Source organism: Cheilinus undulatus, linkage group 16 (genome assembly GCF_018320785.1).
Source record: "Cheilinus undulatus linkage group 16, ASM1832078v1, whole genome shotgun sequence".
Classification (NCBI taxonomy): Eukaryota; Metazoa; Chordata; class Actinopteri; order Labriformes; family Labridae; genus Cheilinus; species Cheilinus undulatus.
In genome coordinates, this window is record NC_054880.1 from 18300748 (window position 1) to 18324286 (window position 23539).

Consider the following 23539-nt stretch of genomic DNA (forward strand, 5'->3'; position numbering starts at 1 on the left):
ATCTGAATGGTGAAGAGCCTCATATTGATCTTTTGCCCGGAGCCTCTAAATTACTAAAACCCTGGCTGTAAAATAACTTAAAAGGGGTTTGTTAGACTTCTTTGTGACTTTAAAAGCACATCATTGTTTTATGTTAGCTATTTTGGTATGGACTGCATTTCAATGACATTCCTTTTAGGTGCTTTAAAGAAAATGCCTGGTGAAGAAATTTCAAATGTCTTGTAAATTAGTTTTTCTCTTTTTAGTGCTCATTCACGTCCATAGTGTCAAAAGACTGCGTGCACAGATTCAATGTGCAATGAATACCAAACCTAGAGGAGGATATCTTTTTCCGTTTTCAAAATCCTCACCTGTCAAACTTTCACTTCCGATGGGAAGCTTGAGTCGGCACAGCAGGGTTAAAAAAAACCCAATAACAAAAAAGCCCGCTTGGGACTTTGAGCAGACATAGACAGAAACCCGCCCTAGTTTTATGTCTAAGAATGTGATTGGCTGAACACGCAGCGCATTGAACACCAATTGGCTATCAGTCAATGTCAATCGTGTTTGGAGGCGGGTCCTGAGAGCGTCGTCAAGGGAAGCACAGCCAGCCGTCACAGTTCAGAGTAGTGACACCCTGCCCGGTCTCCATAACATATTAACCGGCGAAAAGAAAAAAAAAAACTGTAAACGTTTTGCATGAGACCGGTGGAAGTTAACATGGACGAACCTTCGGAACAAATGAGGCCCCTCTTGAGAACAGTGAGTAACCGCCCGACACAGCTTACCGTTGGCCCTCCATTATGTTTGTAAGGCTCTTTGTCCGGCGGTGCCCCTTGTTTGCCAAGCAGCCGTGGAAGTGCGAGGGATGCTTGGGAGTCAGCTTCAGTGAGGCACCATACGGCTGCTATTGTTAGCCGGCTTTCTACTTCTGACACGTGGCATGGATACAACTTGTGTCAAAGTCGCTTGATAAAGTTAGCGAAAACGTTTATTGATGTATGAACTTGATGGGAAATCATTTTCCAGCAGAAATTTCGAGAGTTTAGCGTGTGTACGCTTGTTTTCAGAAACAACTTGCTAACGTTAATGAACTAGCCGTGCGCGAGCCAAGTCAAGCCAATCCAGTGACGTTATTTACGTTATTAACAGTAATTAAATTACAGGGTGTCCCGTTAGCTTGCAAGTCTTAACAGTATAGTTTGTTGGAATACCTAAATGAACTGAAACGCTAGGATAACTAGCTATGAAAGCTTAAACTGTTGCTTGCTAAAGTATAATAACTATTTTTAATGCTTGTAATAATAAACGTTATAGCTACGTACCAGGGTTGTAGCATTTCCCCTCACGTTCAACAGGTTCACTCGGTCCCTTCTTGATTATATGTCGTATTGATAGGATCTGTCTGAGCATAGACAGAAATAAAAAAGGCTAATTTGCATATCAAATGCGCCCAAAATAGATCGGCTTTCTTGTGTGACATTTCCAAGTCAGGAAGTGCTGCTAATTTTACTGTGAAAGCTCGTGGAGCCAGAGGAGGAAAATAGACATGGGACTGGAAGAGAACTCAGTTTGCACCACAGTATAGGACCTCTACCAAACTGACTGTAAGGCGGTGTTTTTACAGAGTTGTGGCTGACAGCGTAGAGAACAACACCCTTAGAGTAGAGTGTAACTTAACAGTCACAGATGAGATAATGAGCGTCAAACACACAGCAACGTTTACAAGCCGAAAAAAGAAACTGGTTGCAGTGCTAAGTTTGAAATGCAAGCCGACAGTTAGACATCAATGCTGATATAAGGTTGTCGACTCCACTACTATGTGTGTGCGTGTGTACATGGAAGGACATGTGCATCTGAGGAAATTTGACCCCTTCCTCAAGCGTGGAAGTCGGCTCTGTTCTTTGTGACTCACAACCGTTTATGCAGAAGTTCAGCTGCTTTTTGCCTCATAATGGGCAAATTATCTATTAACCCATGAAAATACACTCCCCAAAGAACAGACTATTGTGAACTTTGAGTTGGACATTCAGCTTACATGTGCATGTTTTAAAAAAACATGAATCTGGTTCAACAAGGTTTTTGTGTTTCAGGCTTGCTGGTTGACCAGGGCCATTGTTAACGGTCATTTAAAAAACACTTCGAAAGTGAAATATGGCTGTTCGTGACCTGAGAAATGCATTTTACACCCACAGTAAGAATGAACACATGCCTTGTTATGTGATGAAGTTGTTCTGTTGCATTTTTGCCACTTACAGTCCATTACAGACTGTGTTTGTGATCTTAGAGAGCTGCTTGAAGGACTCTGACCTGTATCCCTTTATCCACTAAGATACTGAGATGTTTTCTGTAATAGGCAGCCTCCTCGGTTAAAAAATTAAGGCAACGTGGAAGTGCCAAAAAGCTGCAGTTCATCAAGTGTCCATTGAGGCTGGCTGCAGAAGCACTGGAAGCATAGACTGTAGAAAGAATTGGACAAACCCTGTGTGACGTCAGCCATCTGCTTACAGTGGCGGACTCAAACAGCTCTTGAAGCCAGTCCGCGGCAGCCTCCATATTGAAATTGCAGTCTCAGTGGAACTTTGAAGATTTTGGAGCTAGCTAGCTAGCATTCTGGTGACAGAAATGTAGCTTCTGCCTGTCGAGCTATCTGTCAGTCAAATGAGACTTGCCAGTCAGTGCGCTGTGAGGTCTTTCCTAAATATAATCTAATCCATTGTGGTACAAAAAAATTCACCCCCGTGCAGTGGGAGCACATAAAGACATTAGCTAATGAGACACGTTTGGTTTTTTAACCAGGCTGTAAACCAGTTTATTTCTAGCGTAAAACCGGCTTTATAACAGGTGTTCAGATGAGACTTCCTTTGTTCCTGCAGGCAGCCTCAAGTGGACACTTGCTGTATTGCAATTTTTTTGCACTTCCGCATTGGCTTCATTTTTCAGGACCAGAGGTTGCCGCTCGACTGGAAGTCACATACACTCATGCTAAAATGCTGATTTATACATCAGAAATAAACACATTTAGAGCCTGGTGCAAAAACGTTGTAATATTTAACGACTTATTGGGCACGAAGAACAGGATTTTAAATTTTTTCATCAATACTTAGTTTTGGTTTGAATTACCAAAAAATAATGTAAATCATAAACTAGGGGCTTGGAGTCCTCCTTTGGTCCCTGATATAACTGCAAACTGGTATTGTGTAGTTGTTTTTTTTTAGCCTGAAGCTGGGAATACACTGTTTGAATTTAAGGCACTTTGATAATGGTCATGGTGAAACAATTTACAACCCATGACAATCACACTATGTGCTGACACTTGCTCTCATTTATTAATGTACAAATGACAGAAATCTCCACACGCTTATCTGCATTTGTCATTCTGAATGTGAGTGGAGGATACATTAAAATCCCACGCCAAGTCTCAGCACAGGAAAGCACATTTTCTAGTCAGCATGGACTTGTGCAGCATTAATTTGGCAGCAATAACATTAAGAGGAGTGTTTTAACCCAAACTATGAATACTAAAAAACCTGGAGTGTGTGTGTAAGAGCTGACCATAAACAAACACAAAAAATGTTAGGTACAGTGTGTAAAATTAGAAATATTAGCAAGATCTAATAGTCAGATCCTAGATTACGATGCACTCCTCTGGGGGTTACCATGGCAACCAGTAGGCTTTTAAAAATATGCACGTCCAATATCTGGTCCCTTCTGTGGTACTGTAGAAACACTTTAGGTTTCAAAACTCCAAGATGACGGAGTCCGTGAAGGAGACCCTCCCTATATGTATATAAAAGGCTTATTCCAAGTTAGTAGAAATAAAACAATTTTTTATATTCAGGTGATTAAACACTGACTTAGATAGGCCAACTTATAAATTAAGTATAAAGCTGTAAGACAGGACCTCATCCAGCACTGTAACATGGAAAAATACAAATGATATGTTTGGCAACAAGAAAACTATTCAAATAAGAAATAAACATAATAACAACCATTTCATTTGTTCATATCCTACTGGAAGTCTAATCAACAGTAAGAAGAGAGCAGCGTATCTCCACCATAAACTGGCATGTTACTGTCTGCCCCCTGCTACTCATAGCTATATAAATCACATAATAATGCCTGTGCAATATCATAATATCATGTGAAATAATATTATATTATGCGCAATATCATGTGCAAGTTATGTATCACAGATGTATGAATTAAATATCTGAAGTCCAACTGAAGTCCATTTGTCCAACATCGCTGTTAACTACAGCAGGGATTTCCTTCCACACACAGCGTCTCTGAATTACTTTAAGACTGAAAATTAACAAATATTTCATTTCCTGTGCCTACCTGACCTGGTAATTGACACCATAATAAGGAGGTCAGTCTTTATTGCCATATTATGAATCTCCATGTCATAATCTTTGGGGACAAGGCTGATTTAACCATGAATATATAGGGGCATGTTATTTAAATGACAATTATTTATCAACACCTGCTCAAGCATACGCTGTGATTGGTCAGATATGCATGTTTCATAAATCACATGTGGTTCTTTGTCATGAGATGATTTCTTCATCCAAATCTACACTGGTTTCTACACCAGTTTGATAAATAAGGACCACTGTATGAGTGAAGCTGAAGCAGACTGTGAAATGTTCATAGAATTTCTTTTGAAAAGTCTCACACATAGCTATTTAATAACACTTTATTGCCTCTAATATTAAACTTTCATTTCAAGCAATATTTTTGCCTTGGCTTTTAACATAATTAGTATTGAAATAAGGTTGAATGATTTTCTTTTACAAATGTAAAGCCTAATTGTTGAATGTTGGTTAGAGTTTGCTCCACTGTTGAAGTGTTGACAAGTAGTGAAAAAGATGATGCACATCACTCCCTATGTAATGTGTTATCAACAGAGGTAGAAAATGTGATGAGGAGGAAAAAGGCCACCATAATGTTATACTATTTAGTAAACAGGGAAAGGTGTCAGGTTCTGTCTGCATTAATGTTAAAACCCAGGACAGCATCACCAGTGAATGACCAATGTTCGCGAGCATAGAAAGCAAAAACGCCTCACCGAAGTGCTCCATGATGTATAAGGTCTGCTTTACATATTTTACAAGCAGACTTTGTTTTTGAACCTTTGAGAATGAAATATTCCCAGACTTTTGAAGTTTTAGGACGTGCAGATGTTGCATCAGGCCATTTCTCTCTGTTTTTCTTTTCCTGTCGATCACTGTTTAGCATGAGCAACTCTTAACAGAGATAGTATGAATGACAGATGGCTCACTCTCAAGCATCTCAGCTTGAGAAAACGTTTTGCAAACACAATAGCAACATGCTGCATGAAATAAATGTGTGCAGACGCAACAAACTTACCATTGACAATAAAATTTGCCGGCGATGGGAGTCATCATTGATTATTTCAACAACGGCGATGAATCAGTGCATCCCTGCTATGTAGTCTCACTGTTATGGATAGCTTGGTTTCGGTCACAAAACTGTGAGTGTACCTGTGTACCTGCTAATCATGTGTAGAAAACCACCTAGAACAGGGATATCCAAACTCTGTCATGCCAAAGACCCCAAATAGTACAAGCCTGGGGCAAAGACCCCCTTCGAAAATTTTCTTACATTTCTCATGCATTACAAAGGTAAAAATAAAAAATGTATACATACAGCTTCTAGATGTTTTACTAGTTCCTTGTCAATTAGTAATTGATAGTCCAGTCATGCAATGATTTAGTATACTTTTTTTAACAGTCTTATAGTTTCTGTCTTTATAACCCACAGTAATGGATTTCCTCTCTTGTCTCTTGGTTGATTTTTACCTCAGGTGTTTGCCTGCTAGCCTGTCGAAAAAGGATTTGTGCTCCCTGCTGTTTCATTAGGGCAGATTTAAGTCTAGCCAGCGTAGGCTCTGACCTGGACTATTATTGACTCAGCACTCACTGCTCGTTTGCAAGCTTGTTCACTATAGTGTAATGCTTTAAATAGGTAATTACAACAAATGAGCCTCTTTTGCCACTCTGATAGAGTGCTGTTCTTTTCAGCTATAGTATTATCATAATACGATTTAAAATAATTAATTCCTACAGTTCCAGCTATCGCCTAAGTGGTGTACACACAAGTGAACGGAGTGATTGTTCGTATTACCCTCTCTACTTTTGGTCATAAGGAAGTGCACTTTTATAAAGTGGGGTGTGATTCAACTGTTCTCTGGTGAAATTAAGCAGTGAATAATTCTTTTCTCAAAGCCCCTACATCCTCTAAACTATTCTGGATATTCAAAGCAGCAACATTTGATCACAGGTCTGCTTTTCTAGTCTTTGGTTGACTGTTTCAAGAACTTCAAGCTTCCCTGGCTGACCAAAACCCACCTTGATTCTTGTATGTTTACAGAACCATGCCCTTAAGGTAATATTCATTATGGAAAGACAGATCCTAGGGCTAGAGATCATACTCGTCTAAATTGGGTTATGCCTTTGTCACTGTTTACAGAGAGGATTTGAGAGGTCATCCTATTAAAGGAAACCTTATGAAACTCATCAACCCCTTCATGTTGTCTAAGTCCTGATGTTTGCAGTTAATTTTTGCTTGGTTTTTGTTGATGCTGCTGGTGTAAACTGGAGGGTATAATGGATCTGAGGTGTTGAAAATTGTAGTATTCTTCTGTAAACCTTGTTCTTTGTTTAAATATAAAATGGCTCACACACAACCCTTAAACTTTTAGGCTTTACTTATAGGCTTCCTTTAAAAGTAGCAAAAATTATAAGATGGCATTTTGGGTGGTTGGAGTGTTTGGAACTGACGTGTTCATGAAATGACAAGTGGATAAGGGATGGGTATAGCATTTGGATTTTTTTGTGATACTGATGCTAAACTGATACTTTTTTACATGGTGCTGGTGCCTAAACAGTGCATGAATCAATATTTGAGAGGAAAAAAGTGTGTTGAAAGTTGGCAGGAGACTTAAAGATGTCTTGGTATTATAAATAATTCACAAAAATTTCTTTATAAGATCCCGGTCAAATATAGGATAAGAAAAGGAAACCGGTGTAACTTAACACATAAATTGAAATGAAGTATCGATATATCTGTGTTGTAGGTATTAGATGTGTTGGTACCGATACCATGTCGGTAGAAATTGCTGCTGTTTATGACAGACATAATAGTTTCCTGAATTGAGCGATGCAGTAATGCTTACTAAAATCTAGAAATGAATTAGCATTTTAGCACTTAGAATTACATTGTCTTAAATATCTGAGATTTTTAAATCAAATTTTGCTTGGTTAACAAAAACTGAATAGATTTAAAGGTTTTTTTGCACAACAAAAATACAACACTTGTGAATTTTGAAGCTTTTTCACATCTCAGAAAATGTGGCTGCTAACAAAGGCGACAGAGTTTGTCAGAAACATAAAGTGTGATCAAACTAAACATGTAAGCTCATCTGCTAGGCTGCCTTTCACCTGGTGAGTTTTTGTTTAAATTACTTTGACTCAAACAGACAAATCTCTGCTGTAAATATAGTATGTAATGTACAAATAAGTTTGTAGAATTTTAAACAGGACAAACAGACAAACATAAAACTTAGTCTCTTTCTTTGTTCATCCTTATTCCTTACACTTGAAAAGGTTTTCCTCAGACCAAAGCTTTCTTTGTCCATCCTTAAACTTGAAAGAGTGTTTTGAGGACTGAAGTTTTATGTCTTAACTACATCTAAACTTAAAACAAAAAGTAAGGCAATTTGTGTTTGGTACATTACTTCGTTGTCGTAACAAGGTTTCTTGGTAACAAAACTTATACCGCTGGAAAGCCTGTTCATTACCCTTTTAAATGATGCCACATTTGTAAGGATCATGCATTTGTGGGATGAGCAGCAGAGCTGAGTATGTGGGTTGCGCCCATGAAAAATGTGCCAAATCTTCTCTGCCGATGCCAAACAGCTGATTCTGCCATTGACTCTTGTTTGGTGTTTGGTGGATTGGATGATTGAAGTTTGAAGAAACTAGGCATGACAATTAAACAATTTATTTATGTAACAAATAGGGCTGACAGCCTCAAGTCGACTGGTCGATTAATTGGTTGATGACCTCGTGTCCGACCAAAATCTAATTGGTCGAACAATCGCATGTGCTACTTTAATTGGAAGAATCCATTTTTTGCAGAGTTGAGAAGGGAGACGTCATGTGTTTTTATTTTTTTTACTAATCTGGTGTTAAAAAATATAATTTACAGAAAAAACTATGAATATAACTAGTCAAGTATAAGTTACTTGTGCCTTTAAGGGTAATTAATTACAGTTTAAATACCCAGAAAGTCAAAACAACGTCACAAGGACCCTCCCACCGAGCAAAGCCCATGAAGCACGTTTATACTCCGTAATTGACAACATGTCGAAAAAGTCAGCGGTGTGGCAACATTTTGTTAAAAAGGATGATTTTGGTCCGTCCCACAACTAATCGATTAATTGATGATCTGGTGTGATTTTAGTCGCCCAAGTTTTCTTTGGTTGACTACAGCCCTAGTAACAAACAGGAGCCTCAGTAGCATGTGGAAGAACCATACACAGCCACAACAGCCTGGCTCCTCCTCCTCATGCTGGTCACCAGCCTGGTCACACACTGCTGTGGGATGGCATCCCGTTCTTCAACCAGCATGTGTCGCCAGTCAGCCAACGTGGTTGTGTTGGTCACTCTGGCACAAACAGCACACCCAAGCGGATCCCACAAGTGTTCAATGGGGTTAAGGTCAGGACTGCTGGCAGGCCATTCCATCCTTTCCATTCTGGAGGTAGTCTCTGATAAACCCCGCTCCATGGGGGGTGAGTGTTGTCATCTTGGAGGAAAGAGTTCTTGCTGACAGGGTGAGAAAACAGTATTCTTGAGGTGTTGTCTTCTTGGGACGCCCACTTCGCGGCCTGTCTCTGACATTCCCCGTTATATGGAACTTGGCCTTCAGTTTGGAGATGGTGCTAGGGCTCACTCCAAACAATGCCGCAACTTGGTTTTGCAGAACACCAGCTTGAAGTTGCCCAACCGACGGACCCTATCCAGATCAGTCAAACGTGGCATGCCGGTTCTTGAAGCAGACATCTACTGACCACTGTAGCAGGGCCCATGCTCACAGCACCTGGGGGTACCAGAAGCTCAAAACAAGAGTCAATAGCAACAGCAAAATAAGCTGTTTAGCATTGGCAGAGAAGATTTGGCACATTTTTCATGGGCGCAACCCACATACTCAGCTCTGCTGCTCATCCCACAAATCCATGATCCTTACAAATGTGGCATTATTTAAAAGGGTAATAAACAGGCTTTCCAACTGTATAAGATTTATTACCAAGAAGCATTGTTAAAACAAAGAAATAATGTACCAAACACAAATTGCCTTACTTTTTGTTTTAAGTTTATATACAGTACTTAACAAATTAATTAGACCTCCTGTCATATTCATCTCAGAGACCGCCCAGCATCATGAAGTGCTTTAATGCGGACTCTTTCATTTTCAGTGACCTCTACACATTTTACCATTTAAAACAGGAATGAGGAATTTCAAACTGAATTCACCTTTTTATACCCACATTTGAGCTGGCTCACTGGGCTTTTTGAGAGGTCAGAAATTAATCAAGCACAACATTCAAGCACTAAAACTAATTTTTCTGTTCAGGAATGCAAGTAAACAACTATAATTTGACATATTAATCAAGAAATATTAATGTGCTTTACTATTTTTTCAGTTTTTTAAATAAATCAGTAAATTTGAAAATTCATGGATAACAATAATAATTCTATTTTAACATTAAAAATATCATTTGGGTTAAAGAGCTTCTACATATTGGTGTATTAATTATTGCAGAAACATAAAAAATGATTTTGGTAATTAACAATGCTGTGGCATAAACCTTACTTTGGGTGGTGGTCTAATAAATTTATTAGGCACTGTATCAGTAACAATATTGGTATCAGCTAAAATGACTTAAAAATGAATAAGTAAATAAGTAAATATCTGCAAATTTGATATTGTCATAAATCCAATATCATGCATCTCTATCAAATAGTCATAGAAATGAGAAAAGTGGCTGTTCTGGTTTTCCCCAAACAGCACAGAAATCACAGCTTGACGTGTTTTAGGCAACTTGAGTAACATCCCCAGTCTAGATGACGATTGCACATGGCACATCACCAGCATGGTTGTTAAACGATATCTCAATCTTTATTTGTATATCACAATTCATAACCAATGTTATCCCAAGACACTTGATATAAATTATGATGCTCTAACATTAATCCACCATGAGCTCAGCACTGAGCAACATTTAGCAAAGTTACAGTGTCAGGGAAAAACTTTCTTTGACCAGGCAGAAACCTTGAGCGGAACCACTCATGCTAAACAGCCATCTGCTGAAACTGTGCTGGGTTAGTAAATATACTGTTTAGTCTTACAAACACTAGCCCTCTACTTTTGCCAATTGCATTTATATTTTGAAATTATGTGATAAGTGATAACTATTTGCGAAGATTATGTTGATTAAAAAAAATAAAAAATTAAACTGTAAGTGTCATGAAGTGCTCTGCCCACAAGCTTTAGCCATCATTTTAAAAACCCCATGGAGAAAGTCCCATGGACTTTTTGCTGATGGAACCCAACCCAGGTGATGCTAACCTCCAGTTTGGCCTACAACAAGCAGCACTCTTATATCTTCTTGTCTTAGTACATTTTCTTGTCACAACGTGCAGTTTTGTTCAGTTCTTGAGCATTTAGAAGTTTGAAATATTTGTGAACTCAAGATAAAGAATTTAATAAATGAAAACTAAAAGATTCATCAACTATCCCGACAACCCCACGTGCAGTTTAGATAACAGAGTCAGACAAAACAAGTTATTAATGATTCTATAAAAATACTTGTCAAAATGATGACTAAATCTACATGCACCCAAATTGTTAGGCTGTAACCTTAATCAGTTTTTGGGTCCCTTTTACCAGGAAGTAGCTGTTCTGCTGCAAACTACTGGTGCATTTGCTCAAGGTTTCTGTTCATTCTGGTCTCTGCACAGGCTCTGAGGTATTTGAGTCAAAATTTCCTGATGCCCACACTCAGCCTTTAGATGTCACTCTTTCTATTAAAAACCATACACTGTTTATATCCCCTGTCACTGGGTGTCTCTGTTTTAAATTTGTCCCCCCTTCATCTTTATAGGTCTATGGTTAGTCTGCTTGGAACTGACTAGTGCTGTTATGAATGTCATGTCAACAGTGTCTGGACTTAAGGATGTCGAGCATTCCCTTGGATTAATTTTATGGAGAGCATTGGTTTTGGGAACATGCTCTTTTTGCCCTACTCATGTAACAGTTCTTTTTGTGGACAGGAAACAAATGACCCACAGTTCTCAGTAAAATAACAGGTTGCTGAAAGACATGTCCAACCTTCAGTCAACGACCAGTATTTTGAATGTCAAAGTCAAAGGCACAGAGGCATTGAGCGATCGTAATGAACACACAGCTATCTGTGCTTTTTCAATTTATTGCAGCCTCTGAGGAATGCCAAACCTACACGTGTGCTTGTTTCTATTTATCTGTGTTGGGGGGTGGGCCTTCATTTGTGACCTGAATACCTCAGTGGGTGAGTGTTTGAATGTCCTCCAAACGTGTGTATGTCCTCTATGGGGCGGTGTGGCTGTGCGTGTGTTTTTAGGCTCTTGGCTGGTCAGATGAAATATTCATGGTGGCATGGTGGGATTGGCTGCCGAGCAAAGAGCGGGCTGACAGTGTAAAGCGGAGCAGTGTGCGTTTTGAAGCCTCTCGCTGCCTCTCTCTCTCTCTCTCTCTCTCTCTCTTTCTGTTTCTCTCTCTCTCTCTCTCTCTCTCTTCTTTTCTCTGTATAAAGAGATGAGCGGAGGAAGAGGGAACAGATTAGTGCGACAGTGTCTCTGTTAGCACTTAGCTCACACACACCTTCTACAGCAGAGATAAACGACAGAAAGAAGGAACTGGCTAACATCCCTTTTGATTTTCTTTGATGTTTTAGTCTAATGGAGGAACCGAGGGAAGGGGAGCATGTGCTTACGGTACGTCTGGTCCTGTACGTGTATGGCTGTATGTGTGTCGGACTGTCGTGTCTGCACCTCATCAGGACCAAGTGGCTCTGTTTTTGCAGCATTATCATTTTGTGCTTGTGTTCATATTGATTTGTTCCCTTTTTGTCTTTTACGGTATAGTGAAGTAGTGGTCTGTGCTAATGAATGGAGCAGGTGGTCAGTACATTTGACCAGAGGGGAAAAGACAGAGGTGTTGGGATGTGTGGGAAAGAGGGGTAATGTGAGAGAGAGGGGGTGAGAAAGCTGTTGCCTCATCTGACATGCCTGTTGTAATGGAAACGTTTCCATTCCACTCTTTGATCGCCTCAAGGAGCAGGAAGGAGAGGACAGAGGCAGACACAGTTATGGCTGCTTGTAGGAGCGGGACAAGGAGAAAAACACGGAGGAGAGGAGAGGGGTGAGGAGAGTCAGGGAGAGGGTGATGAAATAATTGTCTGCTGAGGAAGCTGAAACCAAACAAGGTGCATGCTGTCAAAGATGATGCCTATTGGCTGAAGTGAGATTAAATAAAATAAATGTTCTTAGTCAGTCTGGCTTGTGCAGATCAAATTTACTATGCAGAAGGAGAGCAATGAGCTCAGAGGTACTGTAACAATCAGGTGCACCTGTAAAAGAGGGAAACAATTTTGCAGCAGTGACAAGTGTTGGTTTATGCCTTGTGTTGATGTTTTTGTCTAAATAGTTTTTGGGCTTTTCTTTAGTTTATATCCTGTGAGACTGTGACAGGTATGTGTTGTTTTTTTAACGTTTCTATGGAGTGATATTTGTTCCCAGCCTTTCAAACATAACATGCTTCTGACTATCTTCCTAACTGAGCCCTGCTGAAATGTGCCAACGCTCCAAAGATGAAAATAATATTATGGCTAGTAAATAAAAGTAAGCAAAACATAGCTGAGCAGTCAAATTCTGTTTCTGTTATATTTTAACCTCGCACCCACTGGTAAGAATTATTAGATAATACTATCTAAACAATGTAAATTCTTTTTAATGATGCATTAAACATTACTTTGTTAGCAGCCACCTATTATCTCTCGGTTGTCTGTCTTTGTTGTTCTGTTTTCAGACATAATGTAATTTGGTTGCATAATTGGACAATAGTTGGCAGTAAATAGAAGTCATTACTCTCATCTTTAGTATTCAGTTGTGCATTGGCACTAGGAAATATTCAGTAATCTCAAGGGACAGGTCTCTCACCATGTATCACATTTCTTACGTCAGTCTCTACTGATTGGACCTGGTCCCAGTAAAGCAAGACTGGCAAGGGACTTAGATTAGAGGGAACCAGGCCTGCCGGCTTGTTGGACTGCTGGTTGTTTCATTCACTGTCTGGTTGGCTGAAGAGGTGTTTGGCTGCTGTTTGGTTAAACCATCACCCACACAAACATAACAGAAATGAGGTAAACATAATGGTATTATAATGGAGGGCTCTGTTGTTCGAGGACTGCTGACTGTTGACATAAGATGATGGCATTGCCAAATAGTCAATATCTCCATCAATGAGGAGGCATAACTTAATCACCTTTGGTATTAGGTGATATTAAAACAGTTCAATTTTAATGATGCCCCAGTAACCTGTGGTCAAAAAAGTTACAAAATGATCCTGTGATGTAACACATATTTGGAATGGGGCATGATTTTCATATCTGCATAGGTGCATGTGCCAGCATTAATTTCTAAAACAGACAGATGGAGAGTACAGGAGAGGCACAGCATTGTCTTCTGGTCCTGACCTGTTGGTTGATGATAGGCTTACAACACTGCACAAACACTGTCACCCACAAAATGACCTGAATTTGAATAAATAAAGAATTACAGAATAAGAGCAGAATCACTGCAGACACGTCTTCTGGTTTATTAATGATCATTCAGAGGAAATATTTTATATTAGGTGGGCCCTATATGTCTTTTAAAAAAATCATATTTATCTCTGTTTTATTACTACAAACAGTTCTGTAAACATTCGCTATGTGTTAACTGTTTAGTAGGCCTTTCTTATGTGCAAGTTGAAACTTAATAAAACTAACTTAAGCAGTGTTGGGTGTCCAGGAGTAAGTTTTTGTTGTTGTGGTATCAAAACAGATGTCAATATACTTTAATTTTAGCTAGTATCATATTGAATTTAGAAATGCTGGTACCAAAAATGTAGTATATATCATAAATTGGACTTGAATATCTAGTATTAAGTGTACAATCAAGTTTATAGTTGTCCCCTTGGGAAAATATGGCCTTGAACTTAAGTGCTGTACACAAAGTAAATGTAAAAAAGATAGAGGAGAGATATTTGTTGCCCCCAAAGGGAAAGTGCTTTCAATTCGTGAATTAATGAATATGAACTAATTTGGTTTAGTGAACAGTAGAGATGTAATGGTTTTCTGTCCAAACTACTAAATTATATCAAAAGATTTGTTGTTTTAAATGGAACGTTTACAACACAAAACTGGAGGGCAGGGTCTCTGCAGATTAAGATCTTGCTAGATATCAATAAGTGATGGCCCTCGAAAAGGATCCTAAAATTCTGACATCCGTATGTAAGCTTTCTTAATTAGCAGTCACCAGAGAAACAAGTAGAACTGAGTTGTGCAGCACTGCCTCACATCGTCTTGCATCAAACTGCTCTTTGTTTCTATTTATCTGTTGTGTTATTGTAAGTTTAATTGTCAGTTCGCAGAGTTCACTGTCCGTCTTACAGCTGCTCCTGTATCGCCCAGTGTACATAAAAGCGGGTAAAATAATTCACATGCCCTTGCTGTTGACACTGTATCGACCCAATGTGACAACCTTAAATTAAATTGTAAGTTAATGAAAAATTATGTGAAATTACAGTTTAATATTTTGACTTAATGCAACAAACTCCAACCTGAAGAAATACCTTATAACTGGATGGTATGGTAATACAGTGAGAACATCTGTAAACATGCACTGACTGATTTTCCAAACAAGACTATCTTGTACTTGAACATTTATATTAAACATGGATCACAACACAACCTCTATGTCATACCTAGGAAATGCTTGTGTACACATGGTAAGCCTTGTGTTTGCTCTTAAAGGTTCATGTGAACCGTAAATCCCTCTCCTGCATACAACCCAACACTTTGTGATTTACTGTCTAAGCTCTGTAAAGGCCAGTGGAAATCCTTGTATGCGGACACACACTGACAGTAATTGTTTACCAGCTCTTTATCCCTGATGGCTACAGCAACACAGAAACTGTAGCAGATAGTGGAACATTTGTTTTTTTTCTTTTAATGTAGGTGTCCAGTAGGGGTGTGTATTGGCTGGAATCTGGTGACAGGATGCGTATTGTGATACAAGGGGGCCGATATCGATATATTGCGATATATTATTTTTGTAATTTATTTCTATATATTTATATGCATATACATCTAAATTTGTATGTATATATGGGTGTGTATACAGGGCTGTACATGAACTTTTTTTACCCATAGCGCTGGTGCTACAGAGGTTTACAGTCTTGTAGCACAGAACAAAAACCTGTAGCACAATATCTAATATGTTTGTTACATCTTCAAAACCAACATGTAACCAAAATATATGCTTAGTAAATGAATGTACTTGAAAAACAAAAACAACACAGCCTAAATTACAGCTCTCACGATACAAAACAAGAGCAAACTGCAGGAAGCTGACTAACTTTACAGAAGCTTTGGTGCTTAAATATGAGTAGAGCAGTATGATTTAGAAATCAGGCTTTGAGACAGATCAGACAAAGGAGCAAATGAGCTCAGTTTGTGCTGCTATTTGCTGCTGGAATCCTTTTGTTTGTATTCATCAATTTTTTTTCTTTTTTTTTTTTTTACTTTTGATAGGAACAACAGACAGCTGAAGTCTTTTTCTGTGTTCATCCTTATAACTTAAACTTTTGTGTGTTCTAGAGACTGAAGTATGTTTCTTTGTTCATCCTTAAACTGTGTTTCAAGGACTGAAGTGTTAGGTCTGAACTACATTTATATATTGGTATTGATATCAGCTAAATATAATTTGTAAATATCTCCATATTGTATTAACCCCAATATTGTGCATTTTTAGTCAAACTAAGAAATATAGTAAAGTTTTATGTTCTTATGTGGGCCTTTTTAATTGATTTCTTGCAGGCCAATTCAAAAGGATCAAGGGCCACAGTTGGCCCACAGGCCATCGTTTGGACACCCCTTCTATATTTACTGATACTCAGAGTAATAGGAAAATATTCCTAACATTAGTAGAAATTAATTAAACACTGTTAGAGTTTGATCCATATTGAACTATCACACTGGGTTCTGATGTTTATAGAGCTAATGTAAATGAACAGATGCTCTTTTCTCTCTCTAACAGTGTAATCATAACATCAATACTATTGGAGTTCAATGGTAATTAAAAAAATAGATAAATAAAACTATCTCCAAATCGTGTCTTTACCCTAACAATAAACACAAAGATAATGCAGTGTTGGATGTATTGATCTTCTTCTCTGTGCTCCTCTCTCTCTCTCTCTCTCTCTCTCTCTCTCTCTCTCTCCCTCGTACACTGCTGTCTGTCTGTCCGTGTCATACCTGTATGCTACATTCAGACGCGTATTGGCTTGTTAACTAGACATCAGCAGCTACGATATTAGTGGAGAAAAAAATGCCTCGTTTTATACATTAATCTTTAATCAGAAGTTAGCGCAGACCGAGAGCTCTGTCCTCTCACTGACAGTCAACTCACTGCAACCGTCAGTTGGAAAGGACGAGGCTAACAGAGAAGTAAGCTAGTAGATACACGTTTTTAACATCATCTAGCCTACGTGCCTTAAAATAAAACTTGGGATTATAGCAGCGCTCCTCTTCATCATAATGAAACCTGTACTGCGTCTGCCCTGAGCCTGCCCCGTCTGTTTGAGCTGCAGCAGGCCACTCTCTCATCATGGAGCGTGGCCGGTCGCGCTCCAGATGCACAGGATTGCGCACGACGAGAGGAAAAAAACACATTCTGCTTGAGTCTAAAATGTACCAGAAATAAGAAATAAATGGACTTGGGATGAAATTCAAATCTCAAATCTCAAAATCTCAACAAGTCAAACCTAAAGTCTTATCTGCGCGTCTGGCATTCACACACCTTTCATAGCACCTGTGTGATGAGGAGTGAAAACGTCTTTGCACAGACCAATTTTCTCATAGCATTTGCGACATATATGTCGCACTGTACAGCCCTGGTATATATATGTTTATTCATAGAAATAAGTAACTATGTAATGTTAAATTAATGTGGAATATAACAGAACAAAATAAAGCTATTAATAAACAATACAGTAAAGCGCCGTGAAATATCGCCATACATTAGTGTATCAATATTTTCTAAAACCCCAAGTGTCTAGTGACTACCTGTAATAACAGCTTTTTACATTAGGGAGAAATACTTTCTCAATTAATGGCAATCATATTTGAAACCTGTATTACCAGCTGTGTTAAATTTAATGCTTCTTATTTCTCTCAGTATCTGACTTGAAATAACAACACAATGGAACAAGTTGGACCAGCATTTTTTCATCACATAATCTTCACAGTTCAATTTGGAAAATTGTTGGAGCTTTTTTTCCTTTGGCTGTAGCCCGTATTTTTGGCTAAAATAAATAAATCAAACCGTTGTCTTTTATTTAAGTGATAAAGAAATAGGGACCAGAAAGCGGAAGTGGTTTTGATTGTGCCTCATTCTGCTATACATAAAGAGACAAACTCTGAATTTGTTCAGCAGTTTACAAGTCTCTAAGCGTGTGGAGGACAAACTTTTGCTGCATAACCCAGAGCAGCTGGGTCATGTTAGCTTACTTGGTATCACGATTGTTATAAAAATGCTCTTTCTTTGCTGTCTGACCTAGTTTGGAGCAGATAATTTCAAGCCAAGAAAAAAAAAATCCTATATAAGACTGTTAAAAATAAAATGACATCTACTGTTTCATATGAATACATTTTGTTCTCTGGCAAAGGCACAAGGCAACGACAAGAGAAAATAGATAAGGGGCATAGCTAAACAACTTGTTAATGAGATATGATGAAGTCAAGGGTGTCACTTTTTATAACGTGATCTATTGGCACTTGGCATGTTTCCCTGTGCTGTTACCTCCCTCCCTTTAACTGTCACTTGGAGCCCACTCTGTACTCATCCACATTTGCCCTTTCTGAAGTGTACAGAGAAAAGCCTGACTGGCCTTATCCTGCAACACGCTCCATGCATGCTTTCAGTTCTTCTCACAGAGGTGACGTTATGTTCCCATGTGACATCAAGGGGCTTCTGATGACAATTCCCACCATGCTAGATATCTGTTTTTTTCAGTGGTGTGGGGAGCTGGGTATTTTGAATCCCTTGAGTAACGTCTCTGTCATGTGGCAGCACACAAATCTCAGTGGGAACTTATGAGCAGGGGAAACATAGCTCTGACTTACACATCCACAAAGTTTTCTGGATGAAGCTCTTACCCTACTTACGTTTGATGTTTCATGTTTTTGCTGAAATGTATTGTAAAATATTGACATCTTTTAATTAGATCTTTTCAGCTTATGTTTTATGCAGGTTTTAGACAGGTTCAGTGCTATATTTATACCAAATAGACAACACAGCACATGAATAGTTTTAAGAAACAAAACATTGCTATAAGCAATGCTATAAGCTAGTCTGGCTTTCTTTACAATAGAAATGCAGCCAGAGACGCATCTGTCTTATATCAACTGCACTCTATGTCAATATCTGTTTGCTTTCTTCCTCAGCTGGCATTTTCTGCCTTCTAAATCCTCCTTGTGGCATTGGTCCTGTAGGGCTACCACAGCTGTGCTTTGTGGGCGTAGTAGCCAGTCGCTTCCCCGGCCTGTGAACTGCTGGTGTGATAGACGACCAGTTTATTTTAGACAACGCTATGTGGCAGATTGCATCATAGGTTTTTAAATTGTCCCTTGCAATTCAGGGTCGAGGCAAGGGCACAACAAACTCAAACATGTGCTCACACTTCACCTTAAAGCCATGGCAACAGCATGCATTGAATAGGTGCTAATTGATGTTTATACGTAAACAAGTGTTAAAACAGTCAAATTATAAGATTTGTGAGCATGGTATTTTAAGAAGATTACAAATAATGCTATACTAATGAAAAAGGAAGAGTTTAAGGCTAGCTTTGTGTGCTCTGCTTGTTAACCTGTGTTTATGTGATTTCCACAGTACTGGAAAGTAGCCTAACTAGAACCGTAAGCTGTAAGCTAAACTTACAGTAAAATAAAGATTTAAGCCACACAGTCTGTTTTTTTTTTTTGGGGGGGGGGAGCTTTCCCAGGGGGAAAAAAGGTTTAGCTCTCCTCCTATGTTTGGATTTTCATTTTGTTCAGCAAATTCTTCAGTATGTAGTTTCTGTGCAGTTGTGTTGTGCTTTTAGTACAATCTGTTTTCACTGTATGGAGTTTGCGCATCTAGTAGCTGCAGTATGGTAGGTGAGCTCTCAGCCTCCAGTGATTGTTTATAGCAGGGGTCATCAACTCCGTTCTACAAGGACCAACTTTTTCTTGACTGACGCTGTGGGGGCCAGATATTGAAATAAACTGAAATAAAATTTATACTTTTTGTCTATTTGAATTATGGGTGTGCTGATTGCAATTTTCTGGCCGATCACTGATCTTTAAAAAGCCTGGCCTGCCGATTCCGATTTTGGTGTATACCAATTTTTTTTAATAACTGACAGCATACACCTTCAATGTTCCAGTCTTATTTTATTGAATAACATTGAACAATACCTGTGAAACAATACAAACATGTTGTTTTAACTGCACATGAGGTAGTTCTCTCAAATATAAATGGAAAGTTTAAAGCATTGCTGTCCAAACTACTAAATTATATCAGTTCCTTTAGTCTTTCATTTTTCACATTTTAGTGGGTAGAGGCAACTGAAACCGATCTTATCCACCGATCTTATTTACAAGGATTGGCCAATCTCCTAAAATTAAGGAAATTGGCGCTGATACCGATTAGAGCTGGGTAATGTTAAGAACCTCACGATTCAATTCAATTTCGATTCTTTAGGCTGCGATTCCATTCGATATCAATTCGATCCAATATTGATTTAAATGCTTCAATGTCGATTCAGTAAGAAGTAAAAATACACAAATAACATGTTGACAATTTTTTATAACTATTTTCATGCCCATGTGAACATATGTGGTAGGTCACCTCACATTTTTTAGCAATAAAACATCTGAAAATAAAAATTTGAACAATATTTACTTATTTGTGCAGATGGAATGCAAAAGTAAAAAAACATGACAGTTCTGTATAAACACTGAAAAAGTAAAGTGCATGTAAACTTAATTAATATTTCTGTCCTCTTGGAAATTGTGATAAACCTCACGTAACATGGTTATGGTTGGTTGTTGTTTGGTCAAGTGCGTCCTCCGTCCATACAACGCGAATCTCATGCACAGCGACCCCCACTGGCCAGGAGGTGAATTGATTCAGAGGATTTGCTGAATCGATATTGAATTGGGGGAGGAAGTATTGCGATGCATCGATTAATCGATATTTTTACCCACCCCTGATACCGATTTTGGCCAATCGATCAGTGCACCCCTAATTAAAATATTCTTGTAAGAATGTTATTTCCTTCCAAAAATGAGGAAACTTTGAACCTTTTACAATGAGATCAGTCCGTATCACCTTTACTGCAGCCAGCCACAAGGGGGCAGTTGAGATATTTTAGCTACATATTTCTGAAGCCTCTTGGTGTCTGTTACTGAGTTTGTCGCTTATGTGCTGTGTTGTGATTGGCCAAAAACATTTGCAGAAAACAGATCTGTAAATATTCTTAGAAGGGGAAATTGCACCTTCAAAAAGTCGTATGTGGAAAATTATTGCTAAAAACTGCAATTTTAATCAAAATAATAATAAGTATGTGTTTAGCATGCCAAATTACAGAAATATTAGTGTGCCTCTTGTCTGATTGTCTGATAGGTTGAAGGTTTTCTTTAGACTTCAAGAAAAAAAGTTAAACTACAACATGCCATATTTTTGCCCTCTCAAATTTTCTGAATTTAATAATTTCTGGGGGGGGCTAGGGGCCTGATGTGGCCTCCAATTGATTATCACTGGTCTATAGGGTAGAAAAGCAGTTAATAAGTTGCACCAAACCCTGCTGATCTGGTGCGTGTTATGCCACTGATGATGAATACAGTAATTTAATATTTGTTGTAAAAGTTTGGTGATGTTAAGAGTTTCTGTGCATCAAAAAACATGATTTTCAGATCTTTCACTTGACTTCAGACACTCATGGAACTGCTCCCTGGTGGGCAGGAGCGGCTTCCTATTGTTGTAGACTACTCGTATTTTTGTTTGTTTGTTTTTAACCATCAGAGAAAGAAACCCAGAGATGGGCAAATAGCAGATTAATGCTGATAGAAACTTTGTTGTTTCTGTAGGTTAAAATAAACAGTTCTGCCAAACAGATGTCTTGTAATGCTACCATCAAATATTGTGTTAATATGGACCCAATAATACCGCCTTTTAACTGACATTATAGCTCCAGGCTCCAGAATAGCAAATTAGCACTCACCTGTACTTTGATGAAGAATTTCCTGACCCTCACTTCTCAAACAGCAGCGTTATTCACCCACACACATTGAAAATGCACAAATCTGTCTGCATTTATGTATATTTTCATCCTGGCAGCTTTTTAATGGAAAAGAATCATCACTACAGCTAATGAAATGGCATGTAAACATTGCCGAAGCTACGTTTTTGACTTTTCTGTTTCCAGCTATTTGAGTTAGAGTCCCAATCGTTATATAAGGGTCCAAATTGACAAAAGTAATGGATTAATATCCCTATTTTCTGTGGTTTTCCAGTGTTGTAAACATATGTCCTTTTAAAGAGACAGAGAAAAAATGCCCGATGCTGCAGCCCCACATAATGTTCAGTTGTAGCTGCTCTGTAATAAGGTTTTTTCACCCTCTAGGCCTCTGCATGGTCATGCAACTGAACGCTATAAATAATCTTTAATGGCAGCATAAAACCTTTTGATCTTTTACATTTAATGTTACTTACTGCAAAGAATAAAATTTTCTATCCTGAGTTGATTGCAGCCCCAGATGGTTTCAGCGCCTCTACTTTACAAATGACTATAAGGAAATAGGACAGCTATGGCCACCCTAAGTGTGCTGTATCTCCAGTTCTAGACATGAATTAATTTCTTGGTGCTCTTCTCCCTCACTGCAGCTGAATTATTACTACTCCTCATCAAGGCACTGTCAGAGAGCAACACTGCTCATTATCATGCAAATCCATCGGCAACTGAGACACACACACATGCTAACAAGTGCACAGGCAAACAATCACAGCTGGCATCTTTCATTGTGGGTGGAGCTCTTCTAGGAGACTGATTATGGTAATATATGCGTGGAAATCTGAATGTCATAGAAGACATTTGTAGTAGTAAGGTAGTAAAGATACAAGAAGAGCAATGGCTGGACATGTGGTACGTGCTTTCCATCAGAATGAAACTTTTTTGAGGTCAGGCAGGAGAAGTGACTGGCATGTTAGTGAGGAGGCACACGAGACCCCTGATATCATCCACATATCAAGTATCCTTTGCATGTGACTTGCAGCATCACCTTGTTCTTCCACTCTCCTCCTTTACAGCAGTGAGGTTTTGTGATTGGTCAGAGTACATGAAAGGATCCTCCAAGTGGGGATTGTGCTGCATCAAAGTTTTTGTACACAAGGCAGCAGAGCAGTAAATTTGTAGTTGTTGAAGGGAAGGGCTTGATCACAGTATACAGACTACATGAAAGCCCAATTGTTGAACACGTAAAGATTCCCTGAACTGCAGTTTGTTTTATTGTGTTTGGAATTGGTTGTAATATGTAAGAATATGCTTTTTTGTGTCATAAACTGTATCCTGTATCCTACCCAACCTGATATGATGAAAAGAAATTCTTGAAAATAAGCTTTAAAAATACATTAAGCATCATCTGGCCCAGGATAATGATCATATGACAATACAGCGATTTTTGCAATAGTTGATGTTTCAAATACAATGTGAAATGATACATCAACATACCTTACTGACTGAAGAATTTAGATGCCCCTGAAAGGTAAAGGGCAAGATTAATGAATTTTTCTTGTTTATTATTATGCCTCATCTCTCAGTTTCACTGGTTTTAGACATTTTCTCAGTCAGTATGTTGAAATGAAAAAGCGTTTTTTTTTTTATTTTTTATTTTTTTTAATCTTAAGCCAACTAAAACTGGACTTTAAAACATGCAACTGAATACAACTGATTTCAGTTTTGTTACAAACCTAGATTATGAGGTTGGGGGTCGATTTACTCTGCCATGTATACACCTCAATTGGACCAAAACTGGCCTAGGTGTTCTGCACCTACCCTTAAGTTTCTGTGCTGGGCTTTGACTACTTATGAACGCTCTGTGAGATCAGGCCCACGCTCAGGCAGACGCTCT

The 23539-nt window shown here is 38.6% G+C and overlaps 1 protein-coding gene across 10 annotated transcripts in view; it reads left to right on the top strand.

Moving 5' to 3' along the window:
- The first annotated feature begins 610 nt into the window (after positions 1-610).
- LOC121523335 (sodium bicarbonate cotransporter 3-like) overlaps positions 611-23539 on the top strand; it is a 63156-nt gene continuing 40227 nt past the window's right edge. For 9 of the 10 annotated variants that reach the window (XR_005993045.1, XM_041808175.1, XM_041808170.1 and 6 more), the window contains exon 1: positions 611-741. Coding sequence is in view for 9 of the 10 variants with exons in the window: in XM_041808175.1 (XP_041664109.1) it covers positions 679-741 (63 nt within the window). In the remaining variant the exon portion in view is untranslated. Of the gene's footprint in view, positions 742-11851; positions 12042-23539 lie in introns of those variants that run through there. The other variant, XM_041808171.1, reaches the window with a different exon arrangement.